Below are 23,644 nucleotides of genomic sequence, written 5' to 3'. Positions count from 1 at the left end.
GTAGCTTTTTGTACTAACAGAAATTTGGTTTAATTTAAATATAATTTGTTGAATATTAGCTGTTTAGAGTAATGAAGTCACAAATTTTTAGCGATTGTTTTGTTGTCATATCTAATACTACTCAGACAGCCACCCTGAAGATTTTCCCTTTCCTAATATATAAAGTGGAAATAGTGATGTGCTGTGTTTATGCAGTCCTGAGGCTCATAGGTGTGTCTTTACCAGGAGTTGGTTTAATAAAGAGTTGTTTTTTTTCCATTGTATATTTTTTTCTTCATACTAACCCCCAGTAATGTCAGCCTTTTTTTTTTTTCTTTTTTTTTTTTTCAGTGCTCTGAGCTGCTATTGGAGCAAAGGTACCACATTTCATATTGAGCATTAGGGATCTCAGAAGAAACTCTTTTAAAGACTCCTTTTTCAGATAGACATTTGCAGTTTTCACTTCACCTGATGATTTCTCCACTGACCAAATAAGTTGTTTTACATTATATACCAGCACCATGCCTATTGCAGTTTAAGAAGCATTTGGACTGTGCTTTTAGTCATATGGTCTGAATTTTTGGGTAGGCCTGTGTGGTGCCAGGAGTTGGACTCAGTGATCCTTGTGGGTCCCTTCCAACTGGGGGTGTTCTATAATTCTGTAATAGCTCCTCCAGTGTTACTATATCTAAAGCAGTAATGTATATCATTGAGTCATCATCAAGCTTATTCTGTTTCCTATTCTAAAGCATAGAATAGCACATCTCTTTGGCAAAGATTTAGGACAAAACATGGTCTGTGATGTTTTCCACTACTGTTAGCATTTTAACTAAAACAAAAACTTCACACCCAAGCCACTGACTTTCCAAAAGACTCTTGTTTTAATTTTATAATAAGTTAATTTCAAGTGTAGGTTTTGTATAAAAGCTATGTAATAGTGTAGATTTACAAAGAAATTCCCTGTTTTGCTTTTATACCTGATTTAAATTTTCCATCTTACTTTGAAGGAACTGTGTTCAGTAGCAGACTTTTATTTTAATCTCAGATACAGTCTCTTTTCCATCTGTCAGTGACTCAATTGCAAATAAAATTTTAAAAGACAGGTATTTTGAATAGTTATGTAAAAAGAAATGTAGAGAAAATTCTAACTGTGAAATTGCTGGAGAGATAGGAGAACTTGGACATATTCCTTGACTCTTAGAAACTTATTGATTCTCATTTTACCTAGTGTGTGTAGGATTTTCTGTTTGTTTTGTGAAAACAGTAACACATACAGGGAGATATGTGTTAGCTCTAGGGTTAAAGTCCAAGTCTTTTGACCTATTTTTCTTGAGGTTTTTCGTCTCCTATCACTTGCTTATTTTTTGCAAGCATAATAGCAATGATCCATTTATTTTTTTACAATACTTTGTGCTGGAGGCCAATTTTAAAGAATTATAACTGGAGTATCAAGGAACTGGCATAGAAATAACTATTCGGCTAGTGGACTGTGTCTTCATGAAGACCTCATAGAATAGGGTTTGACGGAACGTCACCTACAGGTAATCTGTACATTAAAGTGATTCTTCTCTGGAATGGTCAGGTGGACCCTTCAGCAAGAGTGTGCTTTTAGAGGGAATAAAAACATAATGGTAACATCAAACTAAGATTATGACAGTGTTTCGACAACGTATGCTGTGAAAGCTGTTTTTATTCTTTTAGTTCAGGCTGTTGCTCCAAGTCAAAGGATTTGCATCTGTGTTTTTTAAAAGCTGTATTTTAAATCCGAAGCTTTGTTTATTATAGCCAATTTCCTGTGCTTCTAGTGAAGAAGGGCATAAAATGAGTGATAATAAATTGATGCTGAAAATAATAAGAAATTGTTCCTAACCAGGGCAATAAAACACAGAAAATAGATTTTCTCTATTTCTTCCCTTCATATCGTTTGATTTAATTTCCTGTAAATTGGCAATTACAGATCTGTGAATTATAGAAGTGCCATTGTGATGCTGTAGTTTCTACTGCAAAATCCTAGTGTTAGGATTTTATTTTAATTGTGTTTTGTTTCTGGACAACAACTTATTTTGCAGAAATTCCTGCCTTAGAAAATTGGATTTATTATTGAACTTTTCAAATTGTGTTCATCAAAATAGTGTTTTTAGAGAAAGATACTGTAAATATGTGAACTATCTTCTAGAATTAAAAGATTTGCTTAATTTAAAAAAAAAAAAAAGAGTTGTTTTTGTTTTACATATGTTAGTCTGGAGTTGATCATAGCTGTTAATTTATAGGGGAGGAGGGAAAGGACCAGTTGTTTTATACAGAAGAGTGATTGTCTTACCTGTGTAACTAATGGTCAGAGATATTTTGCTGAAATTTTACTGCTCTTGCTGAAGAGTATGTGGGCATAGCAAGAGCTTCACTAGACTTCAACTATTATGGCATAAACTGAAGCTTAGGTGAGACACATAACACAGTGTTCTGCTACCTGATGACCTTTGTTTTCAAAGGAAGTCATACCCCACTATGTATGTACTTTTTTTTTTTAATAAGCTCATACACAGATACATAAAAATCCACCCTTTAATATCATAGTATATTTCAGGTTGGAAGGGACTTCTGAAGGTCGTTTTACTCCATCCTCCTGCTCAAAGCAGTGTCAACTATGAGGCAGACCAGGTTGCCCAGGGCTTTTTCCAAGCTGGTCTTGAAAACTCCCAGGAGCGTAGGCTCCACACCCTCTCCAGGCAACCAGTTCCATTGTTTGAAAAGAGTTTTATACATAAATGTATATTTTATTATTGGCAAAATAAACTTTCCTTCTAGCCTCACTTGCTGATTTAATGAAATGTTCTTTAAAACTGTAAACAACATTCTTGTTTGACAAAAATGCCTACTTTGAAAATGGAAAACTTCAGTAGTTTCAGCTTTTAACTGCAGCTTGCTGCCAATTCTATCTCAAATTAGATGATTTTTTCATAGTTCTCAAAATACTTAGCAGCACATGGCAAATAACCAATTCCACGTTTAGAGAGAATAAAACTGGACTAAGAAAGGACAGTTTGGCTGACTGACCTCTGTGCTTTGCTGTAATCTTGTTCTTTACTGAAAAAGGTGAAAGCAGTTGCATTGTCTATTCTGTATCTTTTCTTCCATATTCTTAGTGCTTAAAAACAGCAGCTCTTGTACATAATATTGTTTCTGCTGAGTGAAGTCTTCTTTTCCTTCCTTATCCATTTAGTCTCCCCATCCTTCCATATATCCCTTCTGAAGCTTGCTATATATTGAAAACTTTCTGAAGTAGGCTATAGACTCCTTAAAACTTTTCCATGTTATTGTGTCCATCCATATGGGCCATAATTTCCTAGGCTGAGCATTCTTGGGAAAGCACTCTGAAGGAGTACGTTGGCTCAGAGTTGGACTGACAGTGTTTCAGGGATGCTGTAAACCCTGTAGCCAATGCCTGGCCTTGTTACTTAAGCAATAATAAAAAGGACTTGGAGCCAAAAGAGAGTGAGTTCCAAGGATGACCTTAAGATTTCTTCGTGTCATACCAACTGCAGGTTACAGTATGTCATGTGCAATGTGTAGCTTGAAAGACTTTGCAACTTTGCCTAAGAGGAACATGGGAAGTGAGGAGGCTCAAAGGTCCACCCTACCTCCCGTTTGCACACTTTATTTTGCTGCTTTATGTGGCTGAGCATATTGCAGTATTATGTACATATGTACATATCTACAGATTACAGTACAGTTGAGCTGTGTGAAGTCGTATGATATTTCTTTTGTACTTTTGAAGATCAGTATTGTTCCTTGTCCTCTGTGACATCATTCCTAGTCATTTGATACATCTAATAAGTTTTCGAAAAGCTGCTATTCTTAATTGGGATAAAGAACCAGAAATACTTCCACTTTTTGTATTGGTTATAGCTACCTAAGATCCATTATGAGTAGGATTACATCCAGCTATGTAATAATGTGACTTGTTGAAGTTCAGGTCAGTGCCAATGGCTGTTATGTTTGTCCAAGCAGAGAAGCAGATACCTTCAAGTCAATGAAACTCTGGCTATGATAGGGGCGTAGATCCTATATAAATCCTACAAAAGAGGATTTAATTATTATTAGCTTGCCTTGAACCTTCATGTAGGTGTACTAAAACAGTATAAGTCACAACAGTATGCAGCTCTTTTGTACCACTATAATGGCATGGGCAGACACAACTTATAAGCATATTTTTTAATTATGTGATCATTATTCACATAAAGGGATAAAGAAACATCTGAATATTTGCACACAGGAGGAATCTAATAACAAAAAGATGCCAACAACCGAAGAAGATGAGCACAAAGAACACCCACCAAAATAAAGTAGGATGACCAGTAAGACAAAAGAAAGCAAGGTACCTAGTATTAACAAGAGAAGACTACCTCCCACACTTTTTTTTTTTTTTTTTTTTTTTTTGAGGGAGCAGTAGCATAAAATCACCAAATATAAGCAAGGAGAATTTGATGAGAATTTGAGGAAGACATGCTCATTTAAACTCCAGCTCCTCTTGTCAGATGGCTCAATACTTACCAACTTGACCCCTGTGGCTAAGAGCCACCAAGTACCATAGCTATTGGTGCTAACTACGTAGCATCAGTGCTATAATACTATGTGCTCACTGCTACTTTAGCATGGGAGTGTTAAAAGCTAACAGTTCCATGTGTGAAATGAGGACATTTAATACTGTGTAAGAATTGACCATTGCCAAGAAGTTTAAAACAGGGCAGATTGGTCAGTCTTCCATCACAGTAACTGATTCCCTGTTGCATATGCACACATATGCACTCAGACCCGTGCACACATTAATTTAATTGCAAAACAAACAAACAAAAAACACTTTTATAAACCTTGAACTGTATTTATTCTTAGTTACTCAGTGGAAAACTATTACTTTAACTCCTGGTTTCTTCTTGTGCACTGGGACTTCTAAATCAGCTTCAGATAACTCTGCAATTTTTCTACATGAATGAAGAATACGTACAGTTGAGCAGGTATTTGTTTAGACATTAGTGTCCTGAATCTGCCGCCTCTTTCCAGAGCAAATGGTTCTCGGTTCTTTGGAGCTTCAGCAGAAGTTTAGAGTAGATTTTTCTAATAGTGAGTTATCAGATCAAGATGAGTGATAGTTCTTTGTTTAATTTTGTTTTCCCACCCTAGAGGACAGTTTTGCAAATATGAATTGATTTGCATTACATATTGTGAACGTTAGAATAATCAGCATTCTGTTTTATCTAAAGATCTGTATTTATGCACTGTGATCTTAATTTTATAAATATTCTTTGGCTGCTTGGTAATTTAAGCTTTCTAGGGTATATAAGAAAAACCTGAACAGTGTGCTCTGTGATCAGTTGTCACTGTATTCCAAACAGGTTCATATTCTCATATAAATTAGTGGAAAAATGTATTTGTGTTTTATATATTATTTTTAAACTGGCAATTTATCAAGTGCTTTTTCTGGGAATTTCAATGCTTATTAAATTTCAGATTATGTATTTTGAGTAAGCTGGAAACTTAAACTTGTTTCCATAAGTATGGCTGCAGGTAAACAACCAATTTTAGTCCAGAAAATAGCTTTTGCTTCTGTCAACATGTTGTTTATTTTCTCCCTGAGATAAAAAGTTCAGTTTTCTGATATTTGTACCGAGATAAAGTCTGTAAACAAGATTAATATAGTGTGGAAAAGGTTGTCAGCAGCCCTGGCAAAGGAAATAAGTTGCCTGTACACAGAACATACTGTAAACTGAATAAAAGTGTCAGGTCCACCATGAGATAATGTGATCATGAACCTCTAACAAAGCATGACATAGGCACAGTCGGCTTTTCTTATAGCCATAGTGTAGAAAATGGATTACTATATTCCAGGGATACCCACTGGAATAGCATGAAAACCTCATTTTGAGATTAATGCAGGATGTAACTCTTGAGAGCTGAGCTACATGTTTACCTATGGTGTTAAAGTAACAGTTTTGTTATTAATCTTAAAATTTAGGAATTGCATATTAAACAACTTAATCATATTTTTAGGCCTGCCTTAGTGAAATCATGTTTCTTGCTCTAATTATTAGATGAATGATAACGTAAACATTGCGTAAACTTTGGTCACTGATTCATTGTTACCACATGTATATGTTCAGCCTCAGTCCACCTAGTAAAACAATAAACTGCAAACGCTGGTAAAGCACTAGGTGCTGCCCCCCCCCATGTGTGTTCTGTGCTCAAGAGAATCCTTGAGACAGCAAAATTATGTAGTGTCCCTGATTTCCTCTACTGGGGATTTATATGCCTGCAAGATTTATATGCTTCTTTTGAATCACCACCAGCTAGAAAAGTGACAGTACTTGAGAGTTCCTTGATTTGGCCCCTTGTGACAGCATTTTTAGGTCAAAGAAACATAATTTAATCAACTATTTTGAAGCCATGGAGCTTTTAAATTTTTTAGCAAGTGTTCTTTGAAAGTTTTCCAGATTTGGAGCTCCAACTGCCCTGGCTTTTCAGAAGATTAGATGAGTAGAGATAGTTTTTTTTTTTCTTTAAAAGTTGAACGCATTGTTCTTTTAATAAAGTGTAGGCTGTTTTTATCTGTGAATCTTTTGCTTATGTACTTTTGGCAAGCCTGAGCCATATAAACGTATTATTGTTGAATTTTTGTGGCCTTCTTTCAAAACTGGCGGAACGTCTGACTTCTTTCCCACCTCTGGTCATCTCCTGCATACAAAACTATGTCCAAGCAACAGAAAATCGGTTTCTGCATTCTTTCCAGCAGAAATTCTGCTCTATTTCTTCAAGCATGAGTTTCATTAGGAGGTCCCTAATCCTACTTTTACCTATCCGCATGTGCAGACAAATTAGTTCTATTAAGCAGATTATAAAAATAAAGCTGTTTGTCTACTTGAATAATACCAGAACATTATCATCTACACATTACAGCAAAAGTCTGCAAGTGTTGTCACGCATTCTTAAGATCATGTTTAGATTGAACAAATTATGTTATTTTGGTTTCAGTGTATATAGGGGACTAGACAAGGACTGCAGTATAGTGTGGTAAAAATAATTTTATCTTTGCTTTTTATTCTATATTAACTTGAGTTTCAAATCTTAGTGTTGGGGATGCAAAGGCTGTGTGGGAGTGGTTTTATTAGTATGTTGAATATAATTTTTCAAAACATGAAACTTTCATTTTTCAGAGAGTAAGTGCATCGGGAGTTTTGAAAAGTACCTTAGGCCCCAGACATCTGTGAATGGATGACATCTGATCAGAATTAGACTTAAAAGACCTAAAGACTCAGATTTTACTTAAAAAAAAAAAAAAAAAAAGAAAAGAAAAGAAAAAAAAAAAAAAAAGAAAAGAAAAAGCAGGTATTGCTAATTGCATTTGCAAAATATAGACAGTACATTAGATATACAGTGTTTAGTACTTGCAATGTGATTCCTTAATAAACAATCTCTATGTTCATGTGCTGCCCTGTAATTCAAAGACAACTTTTTTTTGCCTATTTTTCTCTTTTAGATAACTCCAGGACCAGGTGGTAGCAGGAAAACAGTTCACTTGTCCCAGGATTCTCTTCACCATGAGTGAGTACTGGTGATGAGACTTAACACTCTTTTTATTACTGTTTGCATTTACAGTGGTACCACTTTCCCAAAGCAACATTCTACAACTGTACAAATGTGATAAGGGATCCTCAGCTCAGTTCATAATGGTCTTTATTTAATAATATTTATAATCCTTTGTAATTCATTTTATATTTCTTAATGAAACATGAAGTGCAGTGCTTTGTAAATGTGTTTTTATTAACCTGCTCACTGTATGCTTTTCTAAAAAGCAGCACCCTTCAGTGCTCTGAAATAAGTTAGATATCAAATGTAATGGGTTGTTTAAAAAGACTTTTATTTTTCTCCAAATTAAAGGATTTCAGAAATGCCGAACTTGAACAAATGAAAATAAAAAAGCCTCGCATTCTTGAATCTTAAAGGTGGTATATCGTTTGAGGAAGAAGGTTATCATGAATTCCGCAAGAAGATACTAGTTATTCAGAAATATGTAAATAGGAAATGTCATTCAGTTTATTTAGGCACTCCCGTGTGCAATCAATGTGAACTGTTACACTGACTAGCTGACAACATTAGAAGAATTATTTCTTGGTAATCTCTTTTGTATAATTGTGGTAAGAAGATGCAAGTTCTCCATATTTCCAATATTTTCCAGATCATACACCTAAAGCACGGGCACAGATGATTAGGAAATAATGTATTTTGGGATACACAGACCACATAACTTGCTAACGTGCATGTTGACTGAAGAGGTTTTGATTCCTTAAGTTATTTCTACCGTAAAGGAATTCAACTAATATTTTATAGTTTTCACTTTTTGTTCATTTTATTAAAACAAATAAATAACAGTAATTTAAGTGAATAGCCAAAATTATAAAGATGTGTGACATAAAGATTCATCCCTCATTACGAGGGTTATTACTCTTTATCAAGGTTTATTTAATGTCTAAATGCGAAACAAAAAAATACAGCACAGCAGTTTCAATAGAAATAAGTAGCACTAATTTTTTAGTCTGTAATCCATTGATTAGCTACAAACTGGCAGAGTGTTTGTGAAGGATGATTCTACACATACTCTAGTCTGCTGCTCCTCCTTGAACATTTGCTTTTGACAATCAGCTACAAGGATTTTAGATGTAACCCATTATAATTCTTTGCTTCATTAGCTTTCTTAAGATATTTTCTGGATGTGCATAACCTTTTTTTTGGGGGGTCACTAAGGTATGCTACTTTTTTTTATTTCATTTCATCCACTCAAAGTTGTGTGTGCATGAAATCTCTGTTTTTTTTTCAGTTTTTATTTTACAATAACAGTTGAACTATTCAGTGCAGTTGATGAACGTGTTTCATATCTAGCATATTAATGCTTACTAATTTTTATCTCAAAGTATACTTTCAACTTTAATATTGTCATTCTGATTTCATTTCACACTTATTTGCTTTAATCATCTTAAAAGTATGAAAAGGTTTTAGCAATATGTAGGTTTCAGTCACAACTGGTCTCATATGGTTATGTACTCACAATACAAGATTGAGAGGGTGGACTGATGATCAGCTAAGAACTTTCAGATTTGTGATTAAAAAAAAAAAAGTTCAGTAATTTAGATCAGGCAATTCCATGAACTTTGCTTCTTCTCAAAGTTTACTTGTTAAACTAAACATTTTAGTGTCATTAGGTAGCTTCTCTACCATGTTGTGGGGAGAAAAAAAAAGGAGTATTCAATTTAACAACTCATGAAAAAGTGTGACCCAGGTTAAGCTTATGAACTTTGTTTACACTTTTAGAGGAGCCATACAATCATAATTGCTGATAATGTGATGGTCTTTTTGTGTATTATTATAATTGATGGAATTATTTTATCCTTTACCCAAAACCCATTGCTTACTTACAGGAGTAATGTATAGGTACTATATATAATTTCAGATCCCCTTTCTTTGATTTTTTTCCTTCTCCTCTTTATTTTGCAAGTGTCAAGATTTGCCCATGAGTTTGTATAATGCTTGCTACAGCTATATACAGATGTTAATTCAGCTCTTGAGATCAAAGTCTGTATGCGAACCAATATTAATATTCTTTTACTTCTGTTGAAGAAAAAGTCAAAAAGTCATGTTGTGAATTCTTGTCCCTCCATATCAACCCCTTGGTCCAAATTTTCATCTCTGTGAGATAAGGTTGCTAATAGCTAAAATTGTGCAATTATATGTAAATCCACTGAATCTACTGACTTTGAATGTCACTTTAGATTCAGACTCAGACCTGAGTCAGTAAAGTAATGCAACGATTACCAGATAGTCCACAGTATATAAAAATCTTTCCAGCTATAATCATTAAAAAGCAACACCAGGATTAAAGACAGGATTAGTTTTATGTATAGCATGTGCATTATACTATATAAAAATATTATAGTTTATATATTATTTTAGCTTCTTTGAAAAAATATAATTACCTATAAAGCTAGTGGCTACTCAAAAGTGACATTTGTAGTGCATTCTTTCAAAGCTGAAACAGACTTTGAGCGTTCAATAAAAATATCCCATTAAAATAAAGCATAGCCAAAGGCTGTATTTTCCTGGCAGACAATAAAATACCCAAAAGCACGCACAGACTGGTCATATGACAGCATGTGCTTTGTTAGTTATATTGTTAAACCTGTCTTTTCTTTTTCTTCCACAGCCATTGGTTTAGCCCTGGGGCTAGGAAGGAACATAGCCAGGTAAGAACCGCTTTGATCAAAAACAGTTTACTTGAGATGTATTAAGGAATTTAACTAACTGTAATCCAGAGGCAGCAGGCTAATATTTTAAGAGATGATGAGCAAAACAAGTATAATTCCATATTTCCTTGTAAGAAAATTTATTAACAGTGATGCATTTCAAAAAGACCTTTAGGTAATTAAAAATCTTGAATCAGTAACTTAATTGCAGTTGTTGCCTTGAGTTTTGACAGGTTAAATGAAAAATCTCTTATTGCATTTGGTTGGTTGGTTGTTTTTTTTTGTTTGTGTGTTTGTTTTTAATTTATTTTGTTAATAGAAATATCTCTAAATATTCTGTTTCTCAAAACACTGCAAAGCAAAATGTTTGACTTGCAAAATCAGGAAATACAGAAGGGGGACAAGAGTGGGCAGGCTTCTACAGGATGATCTTCAATTCCATTTTTTTTAAGATTTCATTGATTAAAAAGACTACAGCACTCAAAAAGGAGCTGTTAAATTTCCATAATTTCTAGCTAAGCAGGGTGTCATGATGCAGATACTGTGTGAGGAAAAGCTACAGGTTTCCTTCCTGAGCCTCTGCAGTGTAGTCCCTAAGAGGCACAAGACTAGGGATGTGCTCAAAGGAATATGAAGGCATTTTTATATTTGATCAGTAATGTAACACCTTAATTCTTTAGCTTGTTTTCAGACGTGGAGGAATACCTTTCTTTATGGATGGTTGTAAGGTCCAACCAGAATATATTGTCTAAGAACTTAAAACTGTGAAAATAAATCTGTTTTTATAGTTAATATCAAATGTCCAGTAAAAGTAACTGAATCTACCAATGCACCAAATCTACTGAATGCACCAAAGACTGTGGTTCCATGGTACATTTTTCAGTTGGCAAAATTTGTTATAACACAGTTTATTCAATCAGATCTGTGCCAATTCAGTAGTACATTTACAAATTTAAATAATTTGAAATTTCAAAAGGAAATAAGATGCATAAACTCTTTTAAAACGTTCATCATGGAATGATCCATCATGAACACTTGTAACTCCGCTAAGTCAGAGTTTAATCAGCATGTTCTCTTTTCCATGCCCCACACTTCTTTTAAACTCCAGTGAAACTAAATCTCTGAAAGTTATTTTAGTTGCTCAGAACTGTCAGGGTGGAAAAAAAAAAAAAAAAACACAATACAGTTTAGCTGTAACTTGAGAACTTCTGACATGTTGCAGGAGGCTGACTGACACTTATTTAACGTCTAAACAGACAGCTTTGTGTGATTCACATTTAACTGGCATCATTTTTGAACATACTTCCTGGTAGAAGAAGTGCAGTAAAAATAGCATTTTAAATATGAGCATGCTTCATCTTGGGGTGTCTTTATCCTATTCCTGAAATGCTATAAGTAATCAGATTTCCTAGATTAAAATGAGTCTGAGTGTGTTTTTTGTTTGTTTGTTTGTTTTTAAGTGGGTTTTCTAATATACTGGTTGTCTGGTTGTCTTTCTTAATAGAGTATCATCTTTTCTCAGTTAATAGTAGCTTTAGTTTTAAATGTTACAAGTTTATTTGGTACTACCTAAGAGATGTGGTTTCAGAGATTGTCTTAAGTTCACTCTATTCATAACTTAGACTGAATTCATGAATTCTGAAGTAAATCTTAAGTCATCAAATCATGCATGTGCTACTGGTGCATAATTTTTTTAGATCAGTAAAAGAAATGAGAATGATGTTGCAATGTAATTATGACAATTTTGAGAGCCTACAGAATTCTCACTGAAGTTGTGAAGATCCATACCGTATATAAGTGTTTAATACATCCTCTTTAAATTTATTTCTGAAATTAAAATTATTACATTTGCACACAAGTTCTTAACATCTGGCAGGTGATCTGTATTTTTACATGCCATAATTGCACTTTACTTACCAGAGGGTGCTGATAATAATAAAACTGTTCTCCTTAGCCTCATCATGAGACAGACATACACTGTATGATAGTCATACTGGTAAAACACGTGGCTACATTTAAATAAGAATTGCAATTGCCCTGATTTGTTGACTCTAAGAAAATGAAAAAAGTATTTTGCAATAATGTATAAAATAAATAAAAATAAAGTGTCTTTATATGTCCTTTGCCTTTAAAAATAAGAGTGTACTAGTTTACTGCATCTGAAAATTGAATAGCTGAAATGACAAGGAGCACTCCCTGTACAACAAGCAAGTATGGTTGGCCAACTCATAAAGTTCGTGACTTCCTAATTTCTAATGAACTTTTAACTGTGTTTCCTTGGATATTAGATCCATTTATCCATAGTCTGTTTTGAAACAATATTTTATTTTATGCTTTATTCAATATATGATTAATATGATTTCTCTGCTGCAACTTTTTGCCTTTTTTGCTGTTACTGCCACTTTACCCATCTTGACAAATGTCACGATGCTGGAAATAGACTTCTGAATATTGGAGATACTCTGAATGAAAAATCTTCATTTATTTATCTAAAAAGGAGTAAATCAAAGATTGTTCCAGAAGCTCAGTCAGTACTATAATTGAGTGACTTCTTCATTACCCCTGTTTCATTACTATCGTGGGAAGTTATAATAATGTGTTTCTGTTGCTTCTGCAGCTTTCAAATTGTAAAAGCTCCTGAGGCTTAGAAGAGTTTACAACTGTTTCATAATTGCTTAGATACAAACACCAACCTCAATATTTTGTAGGTGTTCCCCAACACTTTTTATTTTGAAAATTTGAGTGTGAAAATTATAAAATTTTTCACATAAGTTAAATGTGACATTGTGAATGGGCTTCTAATCTGCTTTTAGAGTGCTTAATGGTTTTCATTTTCAAGTATTTAGTAATTTGTAATTGGTAGATATTTGTGTATGTATCTTGCAATCTTAGTTACTACTGTAAAATTTTATTAGGTTTCTATCACTTTTAGAGTCTAGGGTAAAACTATTATTGAAAGATTACTCAAAAGACAGGAAAGAGTGGCATTGTCAGGGTAACGTTTCTGAAAAGCAAATAGAGGCATTGTTTGTGAAACTGTTCTGAACATTTTTTGAATAGCTTCAGCTCTTGCGAGACAACCGATCGGACAGAGGACACAAGAAGAACAGCTCTGTAAAAACAGCTAGCAGGTAAGTTAATGTTGCAGCTCTCATTAAAACTGTTTTTGCAGTTGTTGATTTAACTCTCAAATTTTTGTATTAGAAATGACGACATTCTTTTGGGGTATTCTTCATTTTTCTTCTGCTTTTGTGATTTACTTTAAACAATCTCAGTTATATAGCATAATCTTTGTATTACTTACATACATATATATATAAATATATATTAGATTTTACTTGAATCTGTATCCAGTTTTACTTGTTAAACTCAATCTCTTTAGTAAACATCAGAATTAAATGGATACCAAAACGAATTTTGTGCTTCTGGCATGTAAGTTAAGTGTTGAAAATGTATGAAATTACCATTATGCATGCATGCTTTTGATATCAAGAAGATAAGTCAAATACTGTAACACTTGAATTGTTCTTATATCATGTTTTGACAACAAAAATCTCATTGTGAAGACTTATTGAAACAAATCTAGTCTATCTTCCAGCTTGCTTCTTCCCGTTAAAAAAAACAAAGGAGTTAAACACTGAACTGGTAGGCAGTAGTCTAGGAGTCTGTTCTTAGATGTTTTTGTTTTTTGTTGTTTTTTTGTATGTTATCTGCTGAATTTATTCTGCCAAATGCTATTTTAACTCTAGTATTTTCAAAAAATGAGAAATTATGAAAATGTTCCCCTTGCCACACATAGTACCTTACACAATTTTTATGTTGTTGTGTAAACCTGATGTCGTGATACCAAATGGCTTGTTTTGAAAAACTATAACAGATTTTTTTTTATAATAAAATACTATGGTTTTGAGTGAGACTATGAACTTGTCTTTCAAGCATTTGCCTTTTAGTGTATATGTGGTTATAGTGAAATTAGTTTTTCATATGATTAAATAATTGTTTTGATGAATAGCTGGAAAGTTGATTCCATGGTTCCCTCAAAAATATGCTCAATAAGTATGAATCTATTTCATTGTATAAAAGTTCTGGTTACACACTTTAAAGTATTGTTTTTGCAAGTGCTGGTCATTCATTTTCAGAAACAGATGCTATGTCTCTTAAGGAAAAAAAAAAAAAAGTTTTGCATCAGGTTATTTCACAACAATTATTTGTGTTTTTACAGAAAACCATCATTTTCTCTGTGTACCATGGAAACTTTGTCAGTTCTTGGGAATGACTTTAAAGACTAGTTCTCAGGTTTTTATGGCAATGATATTTTTTATAGTCTGACTGCTGTCTTTGAATATCAAGTAATTATTTATAAGATGTATATTGAACAAATTTTAACACACTTTCAACAGTTCAACTACTGAAAATAAGAATTTAATTTAATTTGCATCATGTGCAACTGTACTTTCTGTCAGGCCAATAACATTTCTAGTGACTACCTTCTTCCTACAGTTTAGATGTTCGTTAACCTAATATTTCACTTTTTATCAAAAGCCGTTCTGACCAAAATAGAGATTGAGTTTCAGATGTATCGGATCATTACGTGACAAATACATACCTTATATCCTCATGTGTTCATAGTACTTATCACCACTCAATTCAAGACAGTTTCTCTGGTATTTCTTTACTTATAAATTAAATTCATAACATTGTGACATATGTAAGATTTATCTGTGGTTAATGTTCAAGGTCGCTTGTGTTAAAAATTAATTTTAAGGTGTCACTTGTACCATAAGGGTTAATCTTAGTTTCACCAGTGTAGACAGAGAAAGAAAATATTTTTGCATAATGAAGTACCTAACAGAAGTTACTATTTTAATAGCAAATATTGTTCACAGTTAATAAAATGGTGAGCTCCAACTCAGTTGCAAGTAAGCATTTCCATTGTTGTGTACAGAATCTTAAAATGGAAATCTGTCATTTAGAATTTGCCTGTGTCCAAATACTTTGAAAACCACTGAACTACGATGATACCAATCAAGTGTCACAAGGTCACACTACAGCAAATTTTCGCTTCCTTCCGAATTAAATAACCTTGCCGCAAATCTTTCACAATTGCATTGTTCTGTATTCATATGCAGTTAAATCTTTTGCTGAATGCAAGTGTTTACTCGCACCTGAAAGTCTGAAGCATTCTAAAATTGACTCTAGATTAGTTGATGTTTTAAACTATTACAGTAGTTGCACTGAGATGAGTAACCTCTTTAAAAAGAGGCAGAGAAGTAGTAGTGGCTGTGACCTTATATGTCTTGCTTTTCTGTTGGTAAATGTGGTGATAGGATAACAGCAGTGGGATAAGAATTGGAAATTCTATGGAATGATTATACTTACCCAGAATACAGTTTAATCTGATTCTCCTACTGCAGGACTGAATTTCTCTGGCTATTTATTTAAATATTTGTCACATAACTGTATTTCTACTGATGGGACTGTATCTTTTCTTTTCCTGTTCTGAAAGACATCATCTCTTTTTTTTTCATATGTATATAAGATGTGTGTTTTTATGCTTGCCTCAATTTTTTTTTTTTTTTTTTTTTACCCCTTTTGGATGAGTGAACACAGTTCTTGTCTCAGCATGTAGACAATATGTAAATACCTGCGTTACGTTAGATCCGTGACTTGTGGAATAATTTATTCTGTAAATACATCAGAAAGGTGTGGAGCTCTAAACACTGCAGAAGTCTGCAGCTGCCTCTCTATAATGGAATATCGCTGAATACTTTCTGAGTAAGGTTTACCATACAGGGTTGCTTGTTAGGTTTCTTCTGTGAAGATTAATAATTATGAGCCAATCCTATGCAAATTAATACCAAGATTTATTACTGGAAGGATAATTTGATTGTTGAGAACTGCTGCTAAGGCTACGGATGAACAAAATGTTAAGGAGGGACAGTCCTGCACCCAAAACTTAGAACCTGGTTAGATTATATGATGCTGATACAATTCAACATGTGATCTTCTGTATTTGACACATTATAAAATACATATCTATTTATGATACCTTTACAGATGAGTTTTAATCTACAAGTGCTTTTGCCATTGATGAATTAAATTGTATACACAGTGCTACATATTACTGGTTTAAAGCTTTTTTTTCCTTCTACAAAACCTTGAAAAAGTTCTCTGTTTAAATTATCTCTTTGCATTAGGACAGAAGCAGTCCCCTCCTATAGCCTGCTGCACTGCTTGAAGGTGCTAATTCTCTTAATTCTGCTTGTTTTCGTCCTTTGCTCTTTTGCCAGTAAAGAAGTTTTTTTGTCTGCATTTTTTAATGTGCTTTGGGCAAAACCAGCCTGGTAAGCTCAACTCACCTATTTAAATTAAATTGGCTGGTTTTGTACAAACCATATTAGGGAATGCTCACATGATTTCTTCCTCCGGCAGAGCTGTGGAGATGATAATCTCCAGCAGATGTGTGATAACAAATAGCTTGGGATAGTAATGTCTTCATCTGGCGCAGTTGTTAGCAGACCAAATGTCTGTCTGTAGCCCGAGGCTGTGGGCAAACAATTGAACATGATTGAGTTATGGTGAGTTAACAAGTTGTTGCTTGGCAGCTGAACTGCCATAGCTGATCATGTGCTCATTGTTTGCATGCTTCCATCATGAGGAGAAACACATTTTCTTAAGTCACCTTTGTAACATTTTATAAAAATGAGTTCTACCTAAAGGAAGATTCCCCAGGGCTAAGAACATGCATTTGGTCAGCTGTGGAGACAGAGTTGAACCATATTTTGCTAAGCTGCTATAGCATCGTTATATTGAACATGTGATTATCCTGCTAAGTACTTAGAAGACCTCTGTCACACAGAGGTCTGTGTGCCTCTTAATTTTTTAAGTATTGTCTTCACAATATCCCTATAAAGGTAGGAAGTAGTTTTATTCTTGCTTGACAGACTAACCAGAGTACTTAAGCAACTTACTACTTTGCCTTTGGTTATACAGTCAATGCCATAACTAGTTATTTTTTGCTATAATCTAGAAACATTTCAGGTTGGGAAAACAGCAGACTACTGAGTAAGTTAAACCAATACATTTGTACAATTATTTCCTTTACAGTACATAATGGTCTTGTTCCGTATTTCTTTTTGCAGTGTGTTCCTGTTAAGTATCGCTAATTATTTTATCTACCTTTTTTTTTCTTATTGTACTGTAAGTAAAGTTTATGACACACACGAGTGGAGAAAGAATGAAAAGAAAATACTACCCAAACTTCTGCTGTTTGCCAGTTTTTTGGTCATACATTGATAATTCCATGTTGGCTTTCCACACTCAAAAATTCCCTCAGTGATCTTTAAAAGGCAAAAAGCTATTTGTAATTCTTACGTAGCTCAGTCCTGGCTTGAAAGTAGGCTAAGTCATACTCACAAAAGTGATTTCGTGGTGGTGTAGAATTATACTAGTTAAGTTTAAACTAGGTAGTTGATGCTGTGCTAACTGTTCTATCAATGTAGCGGCAACTTAGGATGAACTACTTCTTGTGGCTGAAAAGTAGACCATAACGTGAGGTGGAACCTTAATTCTTATTTAAAACTCAATAGAAGCACCTACTGAGCAATTTCTATAATACACATGGAGGATGGTGAGCCATTCTTCCAAAGGTAACCTGTTGTGGTTCTGTTTTGAGATGGCAAGAATTCCTTGAAGCCTGCTCTTGCCTTAGTAGATAGCCCAGGCTGAAATATAGGTCTTTGTAGCGTGAGAGACCTTCTGGAAAGAAGACTGAAGTAGTTCAAGAAGTGTTATGTAAAGGAGATGCTACTAAATAGTGGTAAGTGTCAGTTAAACAGAATGTTAATTATGACTTCCCCAGGTTTTCTGCAACTGCTTCACTCCTTTTCTTAGGTGTTCTCAATCCAGTTTAATTATGTGTCTTGTAAAAGATGATGTCTCTCAAGAACATATGTTTGTGCTTTTTACTTTTTATGACTAACAGTATTCTCTTAAAGAAAGTACCTAAGAAGAAAAATGACAAGAGAGCTGATGAGAGTTTTTCAAAAGCGTATTATTGCTCTGGTTAAAAATATGAATTTCAGCCTTCCCCAGTTTGGAAGGGAAACCGTTATTTGTACATTTGTATAGCACTTGTTCATTTTCATCTGATGATGTAGATATGGTATGTTTTTAAACAGATGTGACAAGTAGTATTACAGCTGCTCTTTATTTGATCTTCTAAAGAGACAAAGATGTGCAAGGATTCTGTCTGCTCCCTCTTTCCCACCGTGTCATCTGTTGTTTGGGAAAGAGTCCTAATTTGCAGCAGATACAAAACTATTTGTCGTGTTGCAGGTTTGCCAAAAATAAATGAAACCATTAATTACTACATTTTTTGAGCAGCTGTTAATAGATTGGAATAAGAAAACTGTACATTAGACTACTGGTTAATTACAAGAACTGTAATTGTTTAATGTGGCTTTTGTGGAATGAAATTACAATACCAGAGGAGGTAAATTCAGCCTTTTTTTTTTTATTATGATTTTAAATTAAACATGAAGAAGTGCACGTAGTTACACTATAATAAAACTAAGGAATGCATAGCTGTTTTATTAGGTGATTCACTTTTGCTATCACGTGAACATATTCCCAACAAAAATACTTTAAAAGGTAATATTTAAACATGCCTTTTAATTTGAATGTACAACTATTAAAGGTAGTGAGTTAATATCTTGTAACCCTAAAGCTAATAATGCAGGAGATCCAGATACAACAATAAAATCCAAATGTGTTTACATCATTAGAAATTAACTACTAAGCAGTTTTATCTCCTCTTTGGAGTGCCGTGAAGCAGTAACTCTACAGTTATGATTCATGTTTAATAGTATTTGCAGTTCCAGATTAAATTATGTGAATGTTTGAGGACACGTTGCTTTCTTCCCCTGCTGTCACCCTCAGGGACAATGTTATTCTATCAGTCTCCTCTTTGAGAAAAGACAGTGCCATTTTGGAAGAGGGCAATTTCTCTTTGAGTTTTCTGCACTATGGCTTTATTTTTAAGATTGTGAAAAGACTTTCCTTTGTGGACAGGGGAGAGAGCAGTTTGCTATTTCAAAATGTAGTCAGTATGTGGTGCTTTGGAGAGATTTAGTTGTATGGAAATATTTTTTTATTGGTTCATGGATAGATTTAAAATATCAATTAATAAAATCGACATTAATCACTAATTGTCTTAAAAGTATCATACCATTTTAACTCAGCCCCTATGAGTACATTTCCAGAAGTAGCAGAAGATTTGAAGAGACCATACTCTGTTTTGGAAAATACATTCTTTGATATGCTCTGAGTGGTTTCATTGCATCTGTAATGCAAAACTAAGTTTTAACTACAAAACCACAAGCAGAATTTCATTGTTACTACACTAAAAGCTAATATAATTTATAATATTGTACATAAATAGGCTCCTAAGTTATATACATATATATATATTATTTAAAATTGAATGGGAGGTATACATGAATGTATGAACTAACAGTAAGTCAATTAGTCATGATTAAAAAATAAAAATAGAGACAGTGAACCTCCAGAAATGCTGTACCTCCACATCTTCCTTATGTACAATCTGGATTGAATTTTGCCCTGGATGAATTGACAGCAAATTTCTATCTGTCAAATACCTGAATTTCAGCAAGATATGCTTGTTTCTCACACCTGTGTTTTGTTCGTTTTTTTTTGTGCAGCTTGCTTCAGTTTGTACTCCACAACTCAAGCTTTGTTTCAGTTCACCTGTTAAAATGCTAATGGCATAAGGATAAAGTTCATTTGGGCTTCAGAGGAGCTAAGGCCCTTCCTGCTATTAAAGCTTAGTGCAGGAGCAATGCACAGTAACTTGTGCTGTAGTTCTGCAAACTGTTTAGTCTGTTGTTAAGCAACAGTGCAATCAAAAGAGGCCATTTCATGTTCTGTTTTTCCAGCACTCATTTGTCCCAACATGAACATACATGCAGTCATAGAAAGACTCATGCTGGGGAAATGATTTCTACTAGGATGATCCAAAAATTTGGATCCTCTCTGATTCCCCATACAGGTACATGAAAGCTATATACCACTGATGTAAAGATAGATAGCCATGTGCTAAGGAAGGGTGGGATTGCATCTTTCTGTTCTTACTGTAATTTAAACTGTGTAAGTTTCACATCGAGTTTCTGTTGATCTTGTAGGGATCCCTGGAACTCTATATATAAAGCAGCAGCCACTGGTGCACACTGACTCAAATTCTGAGCAACAGGTGCAGGCACACTGACTTCTGTTCAAACTGGGGTTTTAACTAAGGAGAGGAAGAGTGATGAAGAAAATACAATTAGCTTGTTTCATATTATATAGAATTTCCATGTTTTTTTCGTTTGTTTGGTTGGTTTTGATATTTTGAAACTGATCATTTATTGTAATAATACATTTCAGCCTATTTGGAAATTGTTGTTCAGTAACTGTTGTAGCTTCCAAAAGGCAGAAATAGACGGTATTCAGCATGCTGATTTTTGGATTTTGTGTTGCTAAGACTTCTGTTACTTTTTTTTTTTTTTTTTTTTTTTCAGAAATGTTAATACTACCAATTAATACAGAGCAGGAAGAGATAAGTCAGTGTTTCTAACTTTCTCCTACCTCCTCTTCTTTGTCATTAGAAAGTCTGATTTTGCATTTGCTCCTACATATGCAGGCCCCTTATACTCAATGGGGTTTCATGACAGCTACTAAGATGAGTGGGTGCAGAGAGTTAGGAAGCATAATTTGCTTAATGTTCAGTGTCAGGTTTAGGGTTTTTTTTGTGTTTTGTTTTTTCCCTTCTTCTCTCCATGCACACAATTATATATTTGTTTACAATATTATTGTCAGATTTATAGGTGCTATCTTGGCCAGACAATCAGATTGTTTAAAGAGTTGTTTGTCAAGCTTAGTATTAAAAATATGGAAGTAGAAGAACTGAGGAGAGTGAAGCTGTGGTCCAGCTTCAGGATTGTTTTCTTGGAACCAGTTGAAAGGCAGTAGGTTAACTACTGACTGCATTGTTTGTAATATGACAAAAAGCTTCTGGATCACTGGTCTAGATCTAGGTCTGAATGGCCAGCTGAACATCATTACGTTGTGCTGGCTGTTTACTTGCATGAATTGAATTACTGGTCTCTCACAGTGGACCAAATACAATCCAGTTGTCCATACTTTCTCACCTTCTCCACACAGAGGCAAAGGAGGAAATTGGCATAAAAGTTGAGTGCTTTCAAACTTATATTTCCCTTGTTCCATTTTTAAGTTACTATGTTAGATATTTGTGATGGATTTTTATGCTGTTAATTCATGTTCTGTACCTGCTCTAAAAGAGAATTTTGAATGTGGTACTAATGCTGGAATGTTTTAACATTATATGAATATAATCCAGAACTGTAGGTAAGACAAGTTTTGCAAGTCTTTTCAACAACATAACATTTGTCCTGTACCGACTATATTTAGTCATACTTAGTAAACAAATACGTATTCAGAAATACCTGGAATAAACAGTGTAGCTGAGTAAGCTATCCAGTCCTTCTGTGAAAGTATCTGTTCAAACCCATGGTTATTGCTTAAGTCAAAAAAGATGTTTTCCGAGTCATTTCAGAGATAGATCAGGACCCATATCTTTTGGATATTAACGATGTTGTCACAAGATGAAGAGAGAAAAAAAAAAAAAGTTTGCTTTAGAATTTGTAGAACGATATTGCCCTGTAACAGAATGGCATAATATTACCACAACCTGTTTCCTAGCTACATTTTCTAATTACACAAATATCAGCATTACTATTTTTTATCAGGGGTTCTTCAATTCAAAATAATACTGGAACATCCTGTCATAAATATTTTGAAATATTCTGATATAAATATTCATTTCCTCTCTTGAAAATGTGAAATCATGTGATTTGTTGAAGAAAGCTGTAGTTTTAGCTGTTTAATTTTTAACAGAAGTGGATTTTTTGATTTTATTCCCTCCGTGTTCCTTGGCGACTTGTTCATACACCAAGATATTGGTTTGGATTTGCCTTTGTGTAATTCATATACTTTTGATCAATTCCAACTCATGCCCAATTATATTACACTAAATTAACATAATTCAACAGATGTTGATATTTAAATGTTTTCTGGCATTCACATCTTGGACAGCTGTCTTAGAGCTTGGGGAAAAGGCAAACATTTAGAGTTAAATGCTGAACATATGCTTAAATTACTAATTAGAAACAAGAAAAAACAATGCATTATCCTTTCTGAGGGCAGTAGGCCTCTAATAGAGAACAAAATTTTACAGACTCTTGATTCACAAAGTACAAGTGACTTGAGATTAGGTGTCACAACATCTATAGTAGTATAAATCTGTATTTTCCATTGTGTTTGCTGTGTCTGTATAGAATTGCAGAGTTAGATAAATTTTGGACTACTTATATGACTACTTAAATGACACTTAAAAATGCTGAAAAAGATAGCACAAAGGATTAGGATACAGATAATCTTATGAGGACAGAAGGAAATTTTTATTTTGTTCATTCATAATAAGGTTGCAATATAAAGGTATGTCACCCTTACGTTTAAAGTTACGTTGTGAACAGATTGGCTTAGTATGAAAGGAGTTTGACAGAGTTGCATTGTTTTATCACATCTGTTTAAAATTTAATGAAAGGAAAATACAGTGCATAGCTCTTGTAGTTAATGTAATATTTTTCACACTTGTGGAGGCAGATGCTGCAATCTGTTGTATAGATGATATCATTCTTTAGACAAGTTTGAAGAAATGTTCAGTGTTTGTAAAGGAAGTAGAGGAATCAAGTGTGGCACTGATTTCACGTGAATGGTGTCTGAGAAAGTGATACCAAGAAGAAATCCATATTCATCTTCATAACCATTAAAAATTAATGTTTATGCTGCAAATGACATTTATTTCGTTGTTATTTTGCCAATTCTTTAGCACTGAATAAAGTTTCTGTGAAAACTTTTAACATATTTTGCAGACAAGACTAATTTGCAGCAGTATTGGTCTACTACTCCTAGCCAAGAGAGAAGTAGAGGGTGAGGGGTGTTCTTTCTATAACCTCCATAAAGTTAGTGTAAGGGAATGTGTATACATTGTGAACGATGTTACATTTTAAAAACAAAATCAAGCAAATGGGAGATATTTAAGTTTCTGATTTGCAGGAACCTGTTTCCTGGTGCAGATTATAATCAATGCAGATTTTGCAAGTTCTATAAAAGCCACAAAATCCTTCTAATGCACCAGAAGAGTATAATGGAGGTAGAGGATAGACCTCAGGTATACTTGGAACATATGATCTCAGCCATACCATTACCAAATGTATTTTTTTCTAGAAGATAGGTTAATT

The 23,644-nt window shown here is 33.9% G+C and overlaps 1 protein-coding gene across 1 annotated transcript in view; it reads left to right on the top strand.

The window, feature by feature from the left end:
• GPATCH2 (G-patch domain containing 2) overlaps nucleotides 1-23,644 on the top strand; it is a 116,022-nt gene that overhangs the window by 70,256 nt on the left and 22,122 nt on the right. Inside the window, exons 6-8 of the mRNA XM_084516202.1 lie at nucleotides 7,508-7,572; nucleotides 10,226-10,265; nucleotides 13,326-13,396. Of these exons, the coding sequence (XP_084372328.1) occupies nucleotides 7,508-7,572; nucleotides 10,226-10,265; nucleotides 13,326-13,396 (176 nt within the window). The remainder of the gene's footprint in view (nucleotides 1-7,507; nucleotides 7,573-10,225; nucleotides 10,266-13,325; nucleotides 13,397-23,644) is intronic.

This window comes from Aythya ferina (genome assembly GCF_964211825.1).
Source record: "Aythya ferina genome assembly, chromosome: 3".
Classification (NCBI taxonomy): domain Eukaryota; kingdom Metazoa; phylum Chordata; class Aves; order Anseriformes; family Anatidae; genus Aythya; species Aythya ferina.
The sequence above is the reverse complement of the archived record's forward strand: the minus strand, read 5'-3'. Positions and strand labels throughout refer to the sequence as shown.